Raw genomic sequence first — 20,564 nt, 5'->3', positions numbered from 1 at the left:
TCACCACTGTAACCAGCTTAAAAAATGGACGAACATTTTAACAAGCTCGTCTATGTATAGACGTGTGGCAAGCAAAATCTAACTGTGATAAATGTGTCTCCGCAATGCTGACCATGCAGACAACATGTAAATCGATAGCACATTAGGCATTATAATCGATGTTATCTCAAACAACACAGTTGGCTTGCTTGCCTCGGTAAGTGTGCTCATTCTGGGGGCTTCTCACGTTACGCATCGTTAAACCCGGGGCATGATGCTCTCCAGCAGTGCTGGTCTCTAAATTTAGATGCTGCGAGCGGGTAGGATCTATTTTCGACCGGCGCCAGACGGTACTTGGAATTCACGAAACCCATCAGTCAGGGAAATGACGGCCGATATAGGAGCTGCATTTTCCGACAGTTGGATGCAGGAAGCCGTCATCTGTGACGCTAAATTCCGTCATAGTCCAGTCAATCCGGTCAATAAGAGCCTCGCCAGTTGAATCTACAGCACTTTTGACTTCTTTCTGACGATAGACTTCATGGACCACGAACAATGACTCGACCACAGACCAAGCTGAGTGCTCGTCATTTTTAAGATCATCGCCCGAAGATTTTCCACTTCGAGAAACTTTAACCCCTTCAAGGCCGACGCTGATTCTCTCACAGCCAGCTGCCACGAACAATGTCGTAGACGTTCCATTTCGAGAATCCTCATCCACCTTCATGGCTGATGGCGATGTTCCCGAAACCAACTGCGACGAACAATGCGCGTCGTCGTCCCAGCTGACGACGGTTGCGACGCAGCAGCGACGAGGGCCGGCTGAGGCAGAACGATGGCCGAGAGGAGTCCGGAAATATCTTGGCCGTCGTCCGACGCATGCCTGGGGGCGGGTGCAGCGGCCGGCAGAGCGGTCCGACGTGGTCTGACGGTCTCGAGCAACTGCCGTGGGGAGTGACAGCGCGCAGTGCGGGCCACAGGGAGTGAACGTAGGAGGATACCAGACCAGACGACAGGAGGGATTACGCCGGAATTTGTGACCTGAAGGAGACAGACAAAGACCAGAATGACGAAAGGTGAGTCGATGTAAAATGCCGTGCTAATGCGGCGTGTTTGTGTGCTTAGTGATTCAACCATGGTGGTTGGTCACCGTTGAATGTAGCTTGCGCCTGCTATGTCACGGCGTGATAACATGTAAGCACTCGTGCATATGCATGCTTTGGTGATCAAGAATTCATATTCGCATAAAAACCTGTCATATGCATTGCATCGTTTTGCCTATTCTATGACATAATGCACACTCAAGTCTGAAATAGATACCTACAATAGATATAAGGTAACATCATCACGAGAGATTAACTTTGCATCGGGGCTATTTCAAGGAGCAGTCCACATTTCAAGTGTGCTATATCAGTGTTTCACCTTGAGGCTTGATTTTGAATTATGCATGCCGTTTATATTGCAAGACTTCATCAGTGTGTTTAATGGCCAACATACATGCCTCCGCCGTGCACGGCTTGGCACATGGTTAGAGAGGCTCAACAGCAGGGAACCCTATTTCACCGACACCTGGAGACATATTCCGCCATTCCGCGCGTCTGGAGCAGAGAACCACGCCAAATGGCAGCGCTAAATCAGCTATGTGAATTGCGACATAGCGGCCATTCTGTGGCGCTCAACAGCATGCGGCCATGCCAGCAAATTTGGTGTCGCTATTCCTGTCGTCAGAGGTCTGGTCGCAACACGTTGTCTGGGCGCGCGTACATTTCACGACTTATAACAAAGCGGCAACGTTACGAGTTTTGCGCAAGGCGTCTTCTGGTCTTGCGGCACAGTCTATCTATCAGGCATGTAATGCGGCGCAGCATAACAACCAGGTTCTCACTGGCCGTAAGACTGAAACCCTTTTCTATACGGCCAACATCTGCCAATAAATCGCAATATTTCTAGAAGTTCACCATATAGAATCATTCAAGTCACTTCAGCCCATTTAACGATTATCATCCGTGCCAGTGCACTGGCCAGGCGAGGCAAACCCCGCTCTGTCCGGCGGTGAGGGCCAGGTAATTGCTCGTGGGTTATGGATACCACCGTCCCGGGTGCGTGCAACGTGCGTGCTCAATATTTACAGCTCCTGTTCGGAGCCTGCAGTGAACCACAGCCGGTAAGGGCCCAGTTGATAGCCGGAACACCGGCAGTCGTCTAACAGTTAACGGTATCCCGCCACACAGTATCGATTGTCTTCAGTGAAAGATCTCGCTTAGACGCTGTTTTTTAGGTTTCAGTTATCTGATGTGTGTTGGAATTGGCTGACGTCTGGTAAAAGGCTTCTAAGTTTTCTTGTGCAGATCATGGTAGGGATGTGTTGTCTTTTGACATCGTATATGTACATCAAACAATGACTACTTCTGATCGTAAATACAGTCAATTTTTGGCACTTTACAGTCGATCTCAAACGGCCAAACCTACAACAGCAATGTTGACCAAGTCAGTCATTATTTACACCGTTGGTAATAGCAGGCTGGCGTTGTGTAGCTTCTGAAGCAATTGCCTGCACGGTTCACGCAGGGCCGGTTCAGCGATGCATCCTTCAATGGCCTAAACACCGCCCTATGCAGCGCAGCACAGCGCCGACCCCCCACGGTAACTGATTGCCCGTCTGCCAAACATTCGCGTCAGATGTTTATACAATTTCTACACGATCGAGGCTGTCCGGGGTTTTGGAACGAGCAACGGCTGAGTAACTCCTGTGCTTGCCAGCTCCGACAATGGGATAAATTTGGAACAGGGAAGGAGACAAAAGTGCTTTAAAGTTAATAACGGTTACTGACAAATAAAAACAATTCGAATTTCAAGAACTCATCATAAATGAGCAGAAAATTTAAGAATAGTGTCATTTGTACAGACTCTGTCATCTGTACCTGAGGAATGATATTGAGTTTTCGTGGTACACATCAGAAACCACAATGCTGCTTAGCTTACATATAATTTCGTAACAGTGCCAATACCTTATTAAGGAAAATGTCTATTCGCGATTCGTACCCACCCATATTCATGAAACCGTCTAAAAAGTAAAAACACTGCATTTTGCCGTGCTCCCTCACCAGGGAAAATACATGAAGCACGTTATAAGCTTAGTGATTGTCAAAGAAGGACTGGTGGAATGCTGTTTATCGTGTGGTTATGGCATTGGCATGCTAAAAGTAAACGTTCGAAATTCCTGAAGCATCTTATTTCAGGTCTTTGTCACCATAGGATGGCGCACTGCATGAAGGAGGGTGTGCATAACCTACCCCATCACACTGAAGACACAAATGACCCTGATAGAGTATCGCGATGTCACACTTGGATCGGAGGACATCCACCTGTTTACACTCGCGGGTGATCGGGTGTTGATCCATTAATTTTCTGAAGACCGAGGACACCACCGATTAACTACCTGTCCCGCTAACATGAAGCGACGTGGCTCGAGAAGCATTCAACTTATGAGGTAATAGTAGCCATCATACTTATATTGTAAAACATTAACATCAATTTATAGTCTGTTGTTTTCTTTTTTTGCTAGACGTCTCAAGGACAATAGCGCCCTCACGTAAAACAGTGCCTGGGTCATCCGTTCCCTGTTTTCCATCCTCAGGACAGACAAATCCTTCTCCTCCACGCCTCTTTCCCCTGCTCCGGACTGGACGGGCAACTTTATCCCATGCGGGATTGCCCGTTAGAGCACGCCCGTAGCCGGGTGCGGTGAGTGCTTGTGGGGCTGGCCGGCCTGTCTTCTGGACGGGCTCAGCCCCGGCGACTCACCAGGGTGCTCGCTCAGACCAATGTCTCCCCCTAAATCCTATCATACTTCCGGCCCTGAAATGGTCTCGTCAGACCGAAATGGCCTAACCCAACAAAACAAAAAACAAGTGCCTGGGTCGTCTCTGTTACCAAAGTGCCGTCGTTCGGTCCAACCTGCCTCCCTCCCCCCCCCCCCGGCTCATGAGGTGTGTTATTTTTGTCCGCCTCTCGGCCGCCGGTCTGGACAGGGGAGAGGGGGCTGTTTTGGTAGCGGCGGCTGGCCTTCCGTTACAGCCCAGCCCCCTTCCTTCCCCGCTGGTTCAGAGCCGACCAACAGACCACTAAGTGGAGCTGGATGCCGAAGGGCGCGCCCTTGTGACTCAGATGCCGTTAGGGGAACAGCGCAGGCCCATGTCACTCCACTTTTGATGACATCATAAGGGGGCCTCAGTACAATAATGGCGCGGTGCGCCACAATCGCTTCAAAGCTACTTGCCAACAGTTGCCATTTTTGAAAATATTATTTTGAAATAAAGTTACAAGAAAATAAAAATATTGTAATGAAGTTGTTAATTAAATCGATACCATATCTAAAAACTTACTGAAAAATGATTTCTTTATAGTAAAAATATAAGCACGATGCGTTTTTACGATGCTTTCCTGCAACTGCAGAGGGTTTTTAAATCGTCTATATCTTCAAAACCGGCCATTTCTTAGCATATTGCTGCTCTTTTTTATCGCTAGAAAATTAGTTGGACTTTCCAATGACATCAACGGTTGAGCGATATGGGTAGAGTGTCACCAACAATCTTCAAATGAAGTTAGTCATTTTTACGTTGTAAAGGAATGGAGCACCCCTTGCGAGCATCAGGGGTGACGTCACTCAGGATCTGTCTCTGATTGGTCGGCGGGGGAGTGACTGTACCTTCTATAGATGGCCTTGGAACAGCGTAGTGGGAGCTGATGATTCCGTGAAGGAAGTGTAAAAATAACCACAGACAGAGATGAAGGTTGGCCTATAAATGATAAACTGAGGTACGAAATTATGTCCGATGAAGTTCAATATTATGTGTATCCCAAGAACGACATAAGCCTCGTCTTCGTCAGGACATTCGTTCATTGTCCATATGCAAACTGGTGACTGGTTGATTGTCATGAACCTGGACCGCTTCCAGTGGACATCAACCAATATGACTTGAAGACCATGCCTTGAAACATAAAAAACGGCCCTGGTGATACAGAGATAGAACAATTATCCAAAACATTCTTTCATATATCCGTAGGCCTCTTTGATACTTCTTCATACAAATGCTAATTTTTGACAATAATCCACATCTTTGACGTTATAAGTGGCAATAATCCACATGTTCCACGGCTTCAAGCGCTGCAAGACGATGTAATGACGCCATTGCCGGCTATGTATAAAGTACAAACAAGCTACGTTTCTCATGGTTATTGATCGTCTCTTCCCTCGCATGAAAGCCTTTTCTGAGCATTTAAAAAAATCATCTGGTATATAACTTTTTTCTTTTATGTAGCTGCTTTTGAATAAACCATAATATAGAGCTTTAATAAAAATAGTCTATCCATTATCATACATTTGCAAGCCTGAATATCCATAAATAATCGCACCGGTCACGAAAAGGTCACGAAGCCAGTTATGCGTCTTACAACGGCAAAAAGGGAACAGCAACTAAGCTGTGGAAAGAAGCAGCTCACATTCAACAGGCACCACATTGGCACCACTCCATTGCCCAATGTCCATTGAGTCCGGTCATGCCTACAGGGTATAGAAATAAGGACATATAACCACACCCTTTGAACAATGTCTCACACAAGCCACCTTTCAGCGAGGGCGCGTGCAGCGTAGCAAGGTGTTGGCGGAAAGGACACGGAAGAGCTCCGCTTTGACAGCGCTGACAGGCGTGTCTCGGCGAATCAAATCCGCGGCGTGTTGACAGTTCAAAGCACGCCGACAGCGGCTGGCGTGTTGTCAAATTAGTGGAGTCTATGCTCCGGTTTCCTAACGATCTGCAGCCTTTGACGAGGTGCGATAGACCTGCTGCGATAATTACTTCACACGAAGAACACGAGGCATAGTCAACAGACAACACGCATCGCACGGAGATGCGACGTAAAGTATATTGTATAAACTCACTTAAAAAGGCCCTACCAACCCTTAAATTGACGCTATTGACAGCATATCCATATATCTCATTCTTGTCGAGTCATGAGTATGACCGATTTCCGACGACCAACAGCGACTCTGTCCTAAGTCGGAGTCCGTCGGCGGCGATCGGGCTGCCTGTCGGGGGTGTGACCAGAGGTGGTGGCCGTCAGGTGGCGCCACTGTACTCGGCCGACTGCGGAGATCGGCAGTCGAACGTCGCCCTCGCCTCGAGAAGGTCGCGTGACACCTCCAATGGGCGTGCAACAGCTGTGAGCTGAGAGCGCTCAGTGGGAACGGTGTTGTGACTGCGAGTTGGGTCAGTTCGTGAACGAGACGAGACATCACAATCTCAGGGACGCGACCTCGAGTGGTGCGCTTTGTTACTGGGGACGGCACATCCGGTGACGACCGGTACGGTCCGGTACGGTGCCGTACTGAGATCTGACATCTGGTGACACGGTGACCACTTGTGACCGTCCGGTGACCGCCCGTCCGGTGACCGCCCGTCCGGTGACTGTCCCACCTGGTGACGTCTGGTGACCGTTCATCCGGTGATCGTCACGCCTCGGTGACCGGGGTCGGGTCACCATGGACACAGTGCCGTCACTGACGTTCACACCGGCAGGGGATGAGGAGCGGACACCCTCACCAACCGGCCATCAAAGGCGGTCGTCTCACGAGAGGCGCGGCTCACAGAACCTGCTTCAGTCGGCCGGCATCGGCATCGAGAAGCGACGTCGCTCCAGCACTAGCACCTACAGGATCGAGAACAACCAGGTGGGTGGGTAGGGTGCTGCTGGAATCAGTACAGCGTCTTCCCTAGGTTCTTCGAGCTCCGTACCTTTGCCGTTCAGGCATAAGCAGAATTGTCATAACAGTCATATTTGTTACCGACATATAGCGAGTCAGCCGTCTAAACTTAATGTCGAGACATTCCAGACATTCCTAGGTCTGTCCGATGAGAAACGCATGCCACTTACGGGCGTAATATAGAACCATGAGCACCTACCCGTTGCATGCACATTTTACATCATGCATTCCGGTGGATTTGAAAAAAAAAGAAATCCCTGGTGAATCAACCGCGAATGTCAACAGCTAAGGACAGCTGCTAGCTAGCACCGAACATGCTACATCCAAGCAGTTCCTCGATCGTTCTACTTACCTATGTTCCTTATAAGCTTCATTTCCTTAAAACCCTTTAATTTGAAGACAATCTCAGTAATCGGCCACTTTCGTCACAAAATCCTGGCATTACAAGGAAACGATCGTGTTGCCGAATCATTACTCTGTCACGAGCATGTGGCGCTAACAGATTTATCTTCCCATACGATTAATGGAATACAGCACGCGCACACCAAACAGATGACGAGGCGGAGCAAACGTCTGCCTGTCGTTTCTGTACAGGAATAATAGATTTAATACAAGAAGACGTCGACAAGATAAAATCATGGCCGGCAATAATGTTTCTATGCCAACACCTACTGCAGCATTCAGAAACAATTTTTGTACCAAAACGTTGATATAAAACTTAATATTCTTCTAAAAGGACTTATGAAACAAAATAAGCAAAACAATGAATGTCTATATAAAAATGCATCCATAAAAGGTACAATTTTGCCCTTCGCTCAAGCGAAGTAATAGTGAAAATTCACTCTTAAGCATCATAACAGATAAGCGTATTTTCTTGCCAGCACGGTTCATACAATTCCGAAAGAAAGCAATTTCTGTAGGAAGCCTATATATGAGTAGGTGTTCCCGCGGTTCTGGACGGCAGACTGTACCGCATGACATCACTGCGTTGCGGCACAGTCTAACTCAATTCTAAAACGATGGGTGCGAAAATACGAGTGTAGCAGGCCGGAAATGATACAAACAAAAAAAATCTTAGTCCAGTTAAGTACATATAATCTTTAAATACATGCTGTTGTCTGGTAATGTAAGTGCATATGCCCATGCAATTACAGTTGAACTGACAGTATCTAGTTAGAAATTAACTCTAAGTCCTAATTATTTTTAACCAGGAGCATCGCCACGGTATAGGAACTGATCGGGGTTGGCCCAAAACTCCAAACCTTTATACAGGCAGAAGCAATACAGAAATGAAATAATTGGTGGAACTGGACCCCTACGACCCCCCCCCCCCCGTGACAGGGCCCCTGCTTTTAACTATATGTTTAAAGGTAATACACCACTTCATCACGATTTGCTTCGAGTGGGCCTATTTTCCGACAATATTCACTAAATAATAGCCACCTTGAGTGGAAGTGTGCCAATGATGTAAAATACAAATACAAAATACAAATATGACTATTTCGTTATCGTTTTCGATACAAGGATGCACTGATTACTTCATTATTTTCTTTCAACAGTAACAATGTGTGATGGTTCGTCGAGTTCCGTGTACCTAAGGCTCCTGAACCAGCTGTCATATTCTGGTCCGATGCGAGCTCATCTGGCTGAACTTTGATCACATCAGGGCAAGTTCTGAGACTTCGTGTCAAGCTGATTTCAACAATCAGCATCACTGGCGAGATTCTAGCAAATCATATGCCCTAAACGGAACATTCAATTACCGCTCTAAGCTACTCAGAGTGACAAACCGATTGCCTGTGCCTCATAGATTCAACAAGGCTCTCTACGAAACAATTTAAAACTCTCGCAAAATCAATACCCGCTGTTTGCCCAGGTGGTATGTTTCCAAGACCCCGAACCAAACCACACAGAGACCAGTGCCAAGAGCTGCGCTCCTGCTGCTTTCTCTCCATCCCTGGTATTGTTTCCCGTGTAATGTATCCTACCAGTGCCAGCGACAGGCTATAATCGGTCCCTAACCGTCTCTGTGATAAATCGAACCCCGGCTGTCGTCCGTCGAGTGTCACCCAGTCGGAGCTCTACCCTGTCAAGTGGGAGCCGACCGTCCATTTGCCACTCGCGCCGCTCGTTCCAGGACCAATTATTGGACCATCTTGTGGCGGCTTGACACGCTTCGCTGATGTAGAGAGGAGGCGCGCGACCCGGCAACAGCGGCGTGCCCCGCAGCGCTCGCCGCCGCCGGCTCGATGAAATTACTTTTTTGTTATTTGGCAACCATGACGAGAGGCATTCGGCGTGTCTTATTAGTTCTTTCATTACAAATTTTTCTGGACAATAGCCAAATTTTATTCATTACATCGAACTCTTACAATGCGTTAGATACACAGCAAAACACATTTGATATTCCTTTTTATGTGAGCAAGCAAAATGTCTTGCAAAGTGTAAGACACACACGATAAAGAACTCATTACAAAACGGACGCTTTTGTGAAACCCGAACAAACACAGGTACTCGAAGCGCTTTAGATAATGCCTTTTTTGTTCGATTGTGCCGTTAAACAGTGCAGGCCTCAGGAGCAGTTCAGAATTTAGACCTACACACCGTTTTGAAGTTGAAACTTGAACTATCATTTCTCATCTACCTCACATCTATCCTCACACCATTCCTCCGTTGTTAAGAGTCTGGAGTTGCAATATGATGCTACAAAAGCTGGTTGGCAATCTTATATCAACTCAGTTTTATCTCGAGAACTCCTGAGAAGAATAAGCGGTTCCAATCCACCACGGCTTTGATCTTACAGCACACACACGCACACCTCTATTCAGCTCAAATCTACTCACATCTATTGGCCTTTCTCCGATTTTCACTGAATCAGCTTGTTCTTCTTAGAAACATGATATCAAGTCAAAATCAAACCAAAAAGTTCTGCTATGCACACTGTGTCGTCAACGTGAACATGTGACTTCTGGTCAGCTGTCTACCCATGACTAAGCTAATAACAACGTGTGTTGGGTACGGAGGGTGGGTTGGCCGCTCATTGCCCCGTGTCTCGTGCCATTTGCTAATGAGATCATACCTGCCACACTCGTCGGCCATGTTTATAGGCGGGGGGGAGGGAGGGAGGGGGAGAGAGAGAGAGAGAGAGAGAGAGAGAGAGAGAGAGAGAGAGAGAGAGAGAGAGAGAGAGAGAGAGAGAGAGAGAGAGAGAGAGAGAGAGGGAACCAGTGAGTCGGCTAGACTGAAGGTCTCATGAGATAAAAACGAATAAAACCAAAGGATTGGATAAATAACGGAACCGAGTAAGAGTACCGCTTATTGCTCCTCATGGTGACCGTGAAAAATGCGGTAGGACGCTGATGCCTTATACGGTCACAGTACCTATTGGTGTATTTCGTCGCCCAGTGTACATGCCTATGTCGGTTCAGTTACATCAACAACACATAACGAGACCAAGCCCGGCGGCCTGCCAACCGGCCTGTCAGACAGCGTAGTGATACTGGTAGGGAGAATAACCCATCATCGGCGCGCTTAAAGAGATTGATGTACATTCCTCGACAGTCGGCACCTATACGTATAGCCATCAGGTGGAGGTGGTTTCATATGTGTGGCTACAACTGGGAAAAATTACAATGCCGTCAATAATTGAAGAGTGCTCGCTTATTTCAGCAGCCAAATACAATTACCGTTATTCCTCACTGAATATTGCGCACCGTTTTTGTATTCCATGTAGCTACCCACGGCGCCTTATCGTGAGTTCTGCACATAAATATACCATGTAGGACGCCCACACAGTCCCAACGTCTGGACGCCTGCCGCCGGCCAAGTCATGGGTCCCCGTGCGTCCGTCAGTGACCTATGCATAATCCAATTGCCGGTGATGTGGCTTCCACTGACCAACACTGGTCAGTGGGCCGTCACGAGTCGGTCACAGCGGTCTTTTCAACCCCTTCTGATGAGTTATTGGTAACGGTTCATGGTGGTCGTGATCAGACATGTGCATGGATCCGAGTGATGGATCTATGATCTCAGTGGATCTCGAAGCAAAGTACAGGTCGGGATCTATGATCCCACCGGATCCGGCGTGAAAAATACATCTTGGATCTATGATTTCATATGATCTGACGATAAATTAAGAACATGTATCTATGATCTCAGTGGATCCGACCATGCACCACATTTGAAACCATGTTTAAAGGGTTTCTATGCCAATAAGTGACACAAAACTATGGATTATGACGTGCAATCACATAAAATCACTAAAACAGAACGTTTGTGAGTTGAAACAAGTGCTTTTTTGGGATATATGTGTTAACACAAAATAAGTGAGGATCTATGATCTCACTGGATCTCAAGCAAAAAATGAGACTCGGATCTATGATCCCTATGGATCTCTCGATAAATTATAGAGCTGGATCTATGATCCCGACGGATCCGAGATCAGGATCCGTGGGAGTAGATCCCAGATGCATTTTCTCGGATCCATGCACATGTCTGGTCGTCATGCTATGGTGGTAGAAAATGCCACTATGCGTAATAATGTACACGGCCGCCTCAGGCTCGGAGCCTTATAAAATTGGCTCAACTATTGATCAGTGATATGAACATACAACAGCAACGCTTTTTGATAAGGTAAGTCATAATAGATATTGTTCAGGGCCACAATACGATTGTGACAAGAAAGCAATGTTTTTCTTGCGTTATAAAAATGAAAAAAATACCACACCAAACCAAATCGCAGTCGCTCCGTTACGCATCGCACTCAGCCGTTCTCCTATCTGTCTAACGTCTCGTTTTCACCGCAGGTACTGTACGAAAATGACGACGGTCAGACTGAACGGATGGAGATCGTCAAAATTCACGAGAAGCACGGCTGCTTCCGCAAGTCGATCCCTTACATGCCGATGCCGGTGGCGCTGCTGCTCTGTGTGCTGAACGTCGTCACGCCGAGCATAGGTCAGTGACGGTCTGGTGGTGGTTTGGGTCCATGGGTGGTCATGGCCAGGCTCTCCTTGTGGTGAGTTCAACGGCGTCGGCCGTCGAACTAAGAATGATTCGGAGTGATAAAGGTCATCTTTATGAACAGTTCAGTCTTCGTCCCTGAGGCACACCAAATGATTACAAAAAGCATGTAGTAGTAGTAGTGTAGTATGTAAAATAGTGTAGTGTGTAATAACCTTATATTTATATTTGTGCCTGTATATTTGTGCCTGTAGTAGTAGTGTAGTATGTAAAATAGTGTAGTGTGTAATAACCTTATCCCTCGCCCGTAAACGGTGTTTTGCCACCTTCGCCCATGCAGGGGGGGGTTGGTGCGACCCCCCCTGGCGTTTGAAAACGGAGCGTCGTAGAGCTTAGCGGAAAAGACCAACGGATTGCTCTCAACGAGATCTCGCGATTGGTGGTATATTTTTTGGTCCTAGGGCAATATTTGACCTACTTATGACCGGTCAAAGGTCAAATTTTCGGAAAAAATCGAACTTTTTCAGATTTCCGCGCCGATTGCGGAAAAATGGTAAGAGATATCGACTTGAAACCTTCACTATCGTGATCCTTGATCAATTCTCTATCGTTTGGTGTGTATTCCGATGTCATAACTCTAAAAATGATGCGTTGGGAGCATCGGAAGTCTGCAAGGTCATTTGTGCATTGGGTCACGTCAGACGTGTGACGTCACTGACCTGACCCTGCCCCAAAATGAACTACAAGAAACAACCGACGATGCCTGAAATGGATAGCAAATTCGAATTCAGGGCATGAAAATACCCCGAAAAGGCATAAAAGTGCAAGAAGTCATTACAGGTCAACCGAGGTCACTGACCTTACCTTGACCTTTAGTAACCTTCAAAATGTCAACGGACATTGTGCCAATGTCAAATCAGCCAGTTGCGATTCTAAAACAATCCATCAGTGTGTCAGGTCAGTCGGCATTTATACCAATGTGAAGTAATCTCCAATTTAGCGTAAATCTGGCCGGAGGTTGTTCCATTTATGACGTCATAACTCCGTGACCTGACATGACCTTGACAACAAAAAATTCCAAAAGTTGCGCAAAGGATGCCCCAAAGGGTACTGAAAATTTGAGCAAGCTATCTGAAACGGTTCGGCGTGTAGCTAAGAAAAACCTCAGGGGGGGGGGGGGGTGCACCAAACCCCCCCCCCCCTACATGGGCGAGGGATATATTTATATTTGTGCTATTACCAGTGTGACCTTTGGCGCACTCTTGCGTAGTAGCAAGTGGCACTGCACAGCCAGTATCAATCAAATGATCTTTAAGTACTACCTGTATAGCCGCTATAAGAAGCCCGCATCAGCATGGCAATGTGACCGGAGTCGTAGGGAATTTCGACAAATAATGGTCCTCGGATTCACCTCAACGCTAATGGAACTCCGTAATGCAATGGTCGACCAAATTTAGTTGGCTCATCAATCTAGATTAAATCGCGATATGATTTTCAGTTCTTTGAAAATGAGTAGGACGACAGAACCACCAAACGATTAAGAATGAGTCTTCAATATACCACCACCCTTTAGAGCCGCATCTAGGTTACATTAATGTCATTTAGTTGCAGTAGATAATTTGACGAAGCCTTTGATTGGCTTGGATTTAGATATTCAATTAGCTTAAGTATTTTCCAAATATGGAACTAACTAAAATGACTCCTCAGTAATACACATACAATAATGAAAAGGGAGGGAGGAAAATGTTCAACTTGCTGTTCCATTGGCGTACTCCGTTGGTTTGCACTATACCTATTTGTTTGTAAACAGGTAGGGACTTTTTTCTCAGCCATCAAACGTTTTGTCTGTGTGAGAGCAATATCAGACTTTTTTTTGTCTGCGCCAGACCGTTTATGTGTCAGACAGCCACTGGACAGGCGTTTGTCTGTCAGACAGCCATTTGAATAGACGGCCACAGTTACCGCCTGCCAGCAGGCCGGCCCCGGACTCGATGGCTCACGCAGCCATGCACCGAGGCCACGGCCAACTAACAACGAGCACAAGTGGTCAGATTGGCCGCCCCTTTTTGCTGGCTCAACTGGCTCCCGTCGAGCTCTCACGTGTTATGTTTTCTATTCAGGGGCACCGGTGCCACGCTTACATAATGAGCCTCTATGTACTTTTCGGCAGCACGTGTCGCGCAACATGCTAGTTACGCTGTTTTGTGGCGGGTTACATGTAAAAAGATGTGCTGATAGAGGTCACCGCCACGGATGGATTAATCCGGACGTGTCTCATCAAGGGCATTCACTGCCTCTCGTAAGCACATTAGCAGACCGACGCAACAGATGTAGAACGGCATATACACGAAGATGTTCAAATTCACACTGGTATGCGTACGCATTTAGCAGCGTCACTGGATTTCATTAGCAAGCTGGTCAAAAACTTATCTTGCAAATAAACGCGCAAAGGCCCAGCTTGAACGGCTATTCAACGCAAAATGAAGCTGTAATAAGTCGGCTATCTGGCGACAGCATATGCAAATATTGTTGAAAAGAGCCTTAGCTCAGCATAGTGAGCATCGCAAGATTTTACAAAAGCCTCGCAATTTCCGAGCCTTGTATAGACAGAGTGCCTTCGAGTCTTTTACCTGCACGCTGGATCCATTTGCATCCTAATTGACTCCATGGCGTTTGGAAGTATACGAGGACGTCGTGTCATATGGTTCGACCCGCTGACAGTCGGTGACAGTCAGATGTCAACAGGTGATTTGAATGGCAGCCAGACCTGCCAACACCAAATTAATTACTTCGCTCAGATGTGAAACAGGCGGCTAAAGAGGTGCACTGGACGAGAACCAGAATAAAAAAAGATAAGTTATATTTACGAAACTGACGAAACTTTATAGGCTGACAGAGCACGTCGAAAAGCAAAGATCCATTATTCTAGCATCAACTGCATGACATCCCCTATAGAGGTTTCCTTTTTGGGGATCCAGGTAACCTGCCCCGCCCCGCAACCCTTCTCTAAATACCCACAACTACCCGCATGGGGAACTTCATTGGTAGCAGCCCGCAACAACCCGCATAACAGCCAAAAAGCTTTTCCACTTTCTAGTCATATTTTTCCAGGACATCTTACTGCATATGTGAAGTACCTATTCTAGGCCATGCTGCAGCAAATTTATTTTCCATTTTCAAGGGGAAATCTTGTTTTGTTTTAGCTAAGAAGTTTCTGATTTTTTATACCCGCATAAAACCCGCACCAGGGTATTTCCTGGTGATGCAACCCGCTTAAACCCATGCGGGTTTTATCTACCCACTCATTGCGGGCTGGTGGGTCGAAAAACGGCACCCCTAATCCCTCACCTAACCTCCCTCTGATCTCACTCTGCCTCCAGGGACGTTTCTCTCGGGTCTGATGGTGTTCTGCTGGGGTCCCAGCGAGTACCCCACGCGCCGGGAGACGCTCTGCTGGTCCCTGCTCACCGGCCTGCTACAGCTCATCACACTGCCTATCGTGGTCGGCTGGATCTGGAGCATCAAGTGGGGCGTCGCCTTCGTACAGGAGTCCAGTGGGTTTTTGAAGGGGAGCCGGGGGTCAAGGGTTCTGAGTTCGCCGTGATTAATTTGACAGCGAACATAAAGCAAGGGGTGAGTGTGATAAAATGATGATAGCCTATTGGGCAAGTCCATAAAGAAAGAGTGCCCACGGACTTTCTGACTTTTTATTTCTTTTAAGAAATTTAGTAGAATCAATGAGTTGGTGGCTTTAGAAGCTTGTTGCGAATGACACCACGGACAGGCCACAACTCGACCTTGCCCATTGGTTCGGAATTGTTGATTGCAGAGTCGCCCAGGTAGACAGGTTAAACCATCCGCTAAAGGGCGACGACGAGAGGACATTGTTTCGGCTGTGATTTACAGCAGATGGGAAGTTTGGTCGTCAGGATATTGAGGCAACAGGCGGCAAATGAAGCTTGTTCCAAGCTCATTTCAAGCTGCATTAGGTCCCTGATTGAGATGTCATCTTGCATTACGGACGGTGGCGGCTAACAATGAGTGACGCAACTGACTCCATTTCAATGGATAATTTTACTAAGAAAGGTTCTAAACATCGATCAAAGAAACATACAGACAACGCTGATACACCTTATCAAAGGTGATTGGCCAGGTCATAAGTCATGCTTTATCGTCGGGCAAAAGCTATAGCAGTGACATTTGCGTTCGACTTCCGTGTTTTATTATGCTTACCCTAACTTAACAACCACCTTTATGCCTCTAAATTACACCCCAGCTCATAACCGTGGATCTAATAACGGAACCTTTCGGCGCCACAACACGACTGCTTCGTAGACCACTTTCCGGCCTCGTAAGGCTCGATCGCTCCATTCTGGGACCTCGGGGCGGCCTGGGCCTCTAACTACACGGGTAGACGGCGGGTATCGATCTGCGGCCCACAGGTAGTGCCCGCTGGGTCACCTGGGCACTCCGTCTGATTAACATAGTACGGCCGACGAAGGCAATGAAGGACCGTTACACCGGCCGACCCCAGAGGCATTGCTAACGTGATGCCCGATAAAATTTGTGCTGGACGCCACAATATATAAGGAAGTGTTGTGTGTGTTAATTAATTACGTAGACTTGCTGATGAAGTAAAGGCGTGAATCAGAGCACTGTTTAGTGTTTATGTCAACGCCATTTTCATTTTCCGCTCCAATCCGCTTTTTCCGCTTCAAGTCCCTCAGCAAGGGCGACATTAGTAACATAAGTACCGAAACGTCTGATGAACGCTTATTGCACTTATGTAACTAAGCGCACTTAATTAACACCATTTTTTGTCCATTTCAGTGTCGAAATCTATAAACAGCGAGAAGACGGCGGAGACGGGAAATGTTTGAGACAGCGCTGTTTTCGAATACCCAAGACGGCCAACCCATAGCGACAGAAACCCTCATCTTATCCCACACGATCAGAAGCTGCAGCTCGCCGCTCGCACCGTGATGGAACAGCCCGGGAGTGGCTGGGTGAGCGCGTAGGCTACCCGACATCGGCATCAGGAGTGCAACAGGAAAACGGTGTACAATTTATATATCTAGTCAAAAGGCGACGTATTGTTCGTGGAAAACGACCTGGTCTGAACAGCAGACTACAGTACGAGCAATCCACAGAAGACGTATCTGATACATGAAGTATTTTTAGAGACTCCGACTATCTTGCATTCCCACAAACTTCGAAATCGACCTCTAGATACAGTCCCTAACCTATTCACGAATGCCAGCTCACATGAACCAGTTTCCACTAGTCAGCAATCTCCACCCAACCGGTGCACATTTCCCCTCCTCCCCCTACATCCCTCCAGAGTGCGGCGACCGACGGGGCCTGTCTCCCGTCCCGGCTGCCGCGCCTGTCCGCGATGCTCCGTCTGTGACGTGTCGGCACACCAGGGGGAGGGGAAGGTGCCCCCTCTGTCGGTGCAGACGCGGCCACGCCCTCCCTCGTGCTGTCACGCGTGGGCCGTGACCGCGTGCTGACTCGGCGGCGACGGACAGATGACAGATGGATGTCTGCCAGTCACGTGCGCATGTGACAGCTGACAGTGTGAGTGGTCGGCTGGTGTGGCTGTCACGCGCTATGGTGGAAGTGCGCAGTGATGTGGGAAGTTTCGTGGGCGGGTCACGAACCGTTCGGCGAAGCGCGATCTATCCCCGTTCCCGGGACGCTGTGGAGTGGTCCTTCGTGTAACTGGAAAAGGACAGAGAGTGTTGAAAGATTATGGTCGCCCAGACTGAAGAGTGTTTTCACCTGTGGAGATCGTTAGCCATATGGAAGCCGTTGTTTGTGTGTGTGTGTGTGCTTTGGCGCGATTCAGACAGCCTTCTGCCTGTGCCGCTGCACAAGTTTTAAAAAGGACCGTGTGCCTTGTCGGCTGCTTTCTGTGCTTTTGTCCTAATAGTGTTGCTGAAAATGTGATGAATGATAGACAAAATCGTTAACGTCAGGAAGGATGCACGTAGGATCTGAATCTATAGGTCGACGATTGAACATTTCGTTCGAACTTCGCGTGAATGTAGCGTCACGCGGTATACGCGATAAGAGTGTATGTATTGTGCGCTAGGAAACAGGCTCATCATTCTGCCAGTGATAAATTGCTAGTCATTAGAAAGGGAGCATAACATGTTCCATCTCGAACACGAGGGTGTTTTAAAGATACGAAACAGGTAAGACTGCTGGCTAAAAGAAGCAATCAAATTCCACGTAAAATCCCGCCGAATATCACGCACAAATGAAAAGGTGTAGCAATTGTGCCCATGTAACTGAGTTCTTCCCTGATTTTCCGCCATGTTTGATACGATGCAGCCATAGCAGCTCTCCGCACTACCTTTTTCAGTCCATTTCTAACGACGATGAATGTACCCCGCGGATTATTTAGGACAAGTTTTGTGAGGTGTAGTGCAACACTGTTTGAAGGTATTTCATGGACAAACACTGCACGAAGCTTTATCAACATTTGGTTAGCTTTCAGCTTAGCAAACCACGAAAACACCGCGGTATTTCGCCACCCGGGCATTCGCTCATAAGGTCTTCGAAAATTGCAACTTCACTGCCAAGTTTCCTTGGTCGCCACAAGAAATATTTAAACAAAAATAAAAAGAGTTCGATGCCAACCATTTTGACTGGCGCTGGCTGTCCCGTTCTGGGCTCCGTATTGTGCTCTTTCACATATTCACTATTACCGTCGCAGTAATCAGTCGCGACATCGATTCGGTCGCTCGTGTGGCCTGCAACATGCATGACCGGGGCTTTGCAGCCAGTGCACAAGGCCAGACCCAGACCTTTGCAATGATTTCCGTGTTGAGGAAAAGAATGCCAGTTTTAAACACGCGTGCTTGACTTGATCCACATTATGCGTGGAGCATTGACTTTGACAGTCTGCATATCTGTTTCCCGATGGGGCAGGGGTGATGCGCACGGTTAAATGACAACTGAGCAACTATAGGTCTATAACATAAATGCTGAAGCTGAAAAACTTCTGAAGCCCACCGACAGCTAGTCCAGTACCATCATGCCTGTGTTTTACCGCCAATTATGCTGAGCTATGCCGTACCATATGCTGACAGAATGAGTCGCGTTCTACCATGTCTGTCTTCGAGTGCGTTTATGCGTGTGCGCGTTTCGTGTGCGCGTTTCGTGTGTCCATGTGCGTTGCAATGTTTGCGTCAGTGGCGAGTAGGGCCACGACGGGCACTACGTGTCGCCAGAGAGCTATTTCATCCCGGCTCCCCGCGCGTCTTCTTACTCATGGTTTCTCTCCCATCATGTAGCCATGTGCAGCATTGTTGTTTGAAAATAATATAAATACATAAACACGTCACTTGCATATCATCACAATTGTGGAGAGAGGTGGTTGATCAACTCCAGGCTCGTCCCAACTGACTGCCAACTTCCAACAGTTTGGCGCTGCGGTACGAATCGAGATCGAACAGTGCCCCGCCCGCGGCGATCGGTCATAAACAGTGAATCAGCTGGCAGCAGAGGCGATGACGTCACAAACATTGACTGGCACTCGGCCATGGACTGTCAGTCACAGCCGGCGACGGGGGAGTCTGGCGTGACAGGTCACTTCCGTGGTAGAGTCGGGTCGATTTGAGGTCGACCTTTGGAACAAGCACTCGCTCTGCCACGATTTTAGAGCGATGTTATCCGAACACATACGACCCTATAGTCTGGTCACAAAATACTAAGCGAGTCACTTATCGCTATATGCATTCTAAACACGACTGTCTAAATTGGACTCACAGCTATCTGAATAAAGCCGAAACCCTTAAACCAGCCCTATCATAATCACTGATTAGTGCAGGGGCGGATCCAGGAAAACTCCAAGGGGAGGGTCATGAATCGAAGTGGTGCCCCTACCTATACCCAAAATTAAAAACTCAACGGATTTCGTCCACTTCATTTTGGTGGTGCCCCCATTTTCAGTTTTTTTCTTTTTATTTTTTATTTTTAGTCAGTATCTTAACTCTTAGCCACAACCACATTTACCAATTGTAAGCAAGTACCTATATATGAATGTGCTATGTGTATACCTATATGTTGTGGACGCATAGTGAGTACTTACCAGGAACGTTATCGGGTGGCTATCAAAGCATACAAAATCTTAGCATACAATCGTCAAAACATACAAAATCGTAACATACAGCGCGCCAAACCTACAAAACAGGTCGGTTAGGGGCCAGTCAAAGCATACAAAAGCGCAGCGCACAAAATCGTAACGTACAAAAGTTTAACGTCCAATGAATGAATCGTACAAGAGCAAATCATACAATGATCAGAACGTACAAAATTAGAACGTACAATTGCGAAGGATACAACCGCGTAGCATACAAAATTGCAAGCTACAAAAAGAGCCGATCGTATCATACAAAAGCGCATTGTCTAAAATCGCAAGGTACAAAATGCCTCTAGTTGCCGCCGAGTGAACTGATATTTAACAAGTCAGCCGCTAGATGGGGTAGTGGTACTGTGGCAGTGTGTTTTTTGGAGGGCACCAGGAAGTACAGTGGAATGCCACTAAGTCCCTAAGAAACACGATACCGATTGCCGCTGCACCGGCCGCCTATCGACGCTGCGGGTGGTCGGAGAGTGCCGAGGGGACCGGTGCCGAGCAGGCAGGAACATGATACCTCTGGACGCTGCACCGGCCGACTATTGACGCTGCGGGTGGTTGGAGGGTGCCGAAGGGATCGGTGCCGAGCAGGCGACGAGGAGAAGCGGGCATGAAGACCGTGAGAAATATATTTTGTTGGCGGGCGCGCACATAAGGCAAGCGTGCGTACTGCGTATGTAACAGCCTTATCCTTGATCACACCCACTCTAA

General features: G+C 47.5%; 1 protein-coding gene across 2 annotated transcripts; it reads left to right on the top strand.

Annotated features, from left to right (window-relative positions):
* Positions 1–784: 784 nt before the first annotated feature.
* On the top strand, positions 785–19,064 carry LOC122392432 (protein stum homolog). 2 transcript variants are annotated; one of them, XM_043387258.1, is made up of 5 exons: positions 785–1,055; positions 6,558–6,709; positions 11,548–11,698; positions 15,085–15,258; positions 16,535–19,064. In XM_043387258.1, the coding sequence occupies exons 1-5, from the start codon at positions 1,046–1,048 to the stop codon at positions 16,582–16,584; spliced, it is 537 nt and encodes a 178-aa protein (XP_043243193.1). In that variant the 5' UTR covers positions 785–1,045; the 3' UTR covers positions 16,585–19,064. The 2 variants fall into 2 exon arrangements, with proteins under 2 accessions (XP_043243193.1, XP_043243192.1); XM_043387257.1 differs by lacking the exon at positions 785–1,055 and having other exon boundaries at positions 6,103–6,709.
* The last annotated feature ends 1,500 nt before the right edge of the window (positions 19,065–20,564 follow it).

This window comes from Amphibalanus amphitrite, unplaced genomic scaffold (genome assembly GCF_019059575.1).
Source record: "Amphibalanus amphitrite isolate SeventyFive unplaced genomic scaffold, NRLGWU_Aamphi_draft 000486F_arrow, whole genome shotgun sequence".
Taxonomy (NCBI): Eukaryota; Metazoa; Arthropoda; class Thecostraca; order Balanomorpha; family Balanidae; genus Amphibalanus; species Amphibalanus amphitrite.
The sequence above is the reverse complement of the archived record's forward strand: the minus strand, read 5'-3'. Positions and strand labels throughout refer to the sequence as shown.

Excerpts from the sequence above, each read along its gene's own strand:
- LOC122392432 (XM_043387257.1), top strand. The coding sequence starts at position 6,521 with ATGGACACAGTGCCGTCACTGACGTTCACACCGGCAGGGGATGAGGAG. Across the intron at positions 11,699-15,084 it reads CGTCGTCACGCCGAGCATAG|GGACGTTTCTCTCGGGTCTG; the intron begins GTCAGTGACGGT and ends CTCTGCCTCCAG. Across the intron at positions 15,259-16,534 it reads CGCCTTCGTACAGGAGTCCA|TGTCGAAATCTATAAACAGC; the intron begins GTGGGTTTTTGA and ends TGTCCATTTCAG.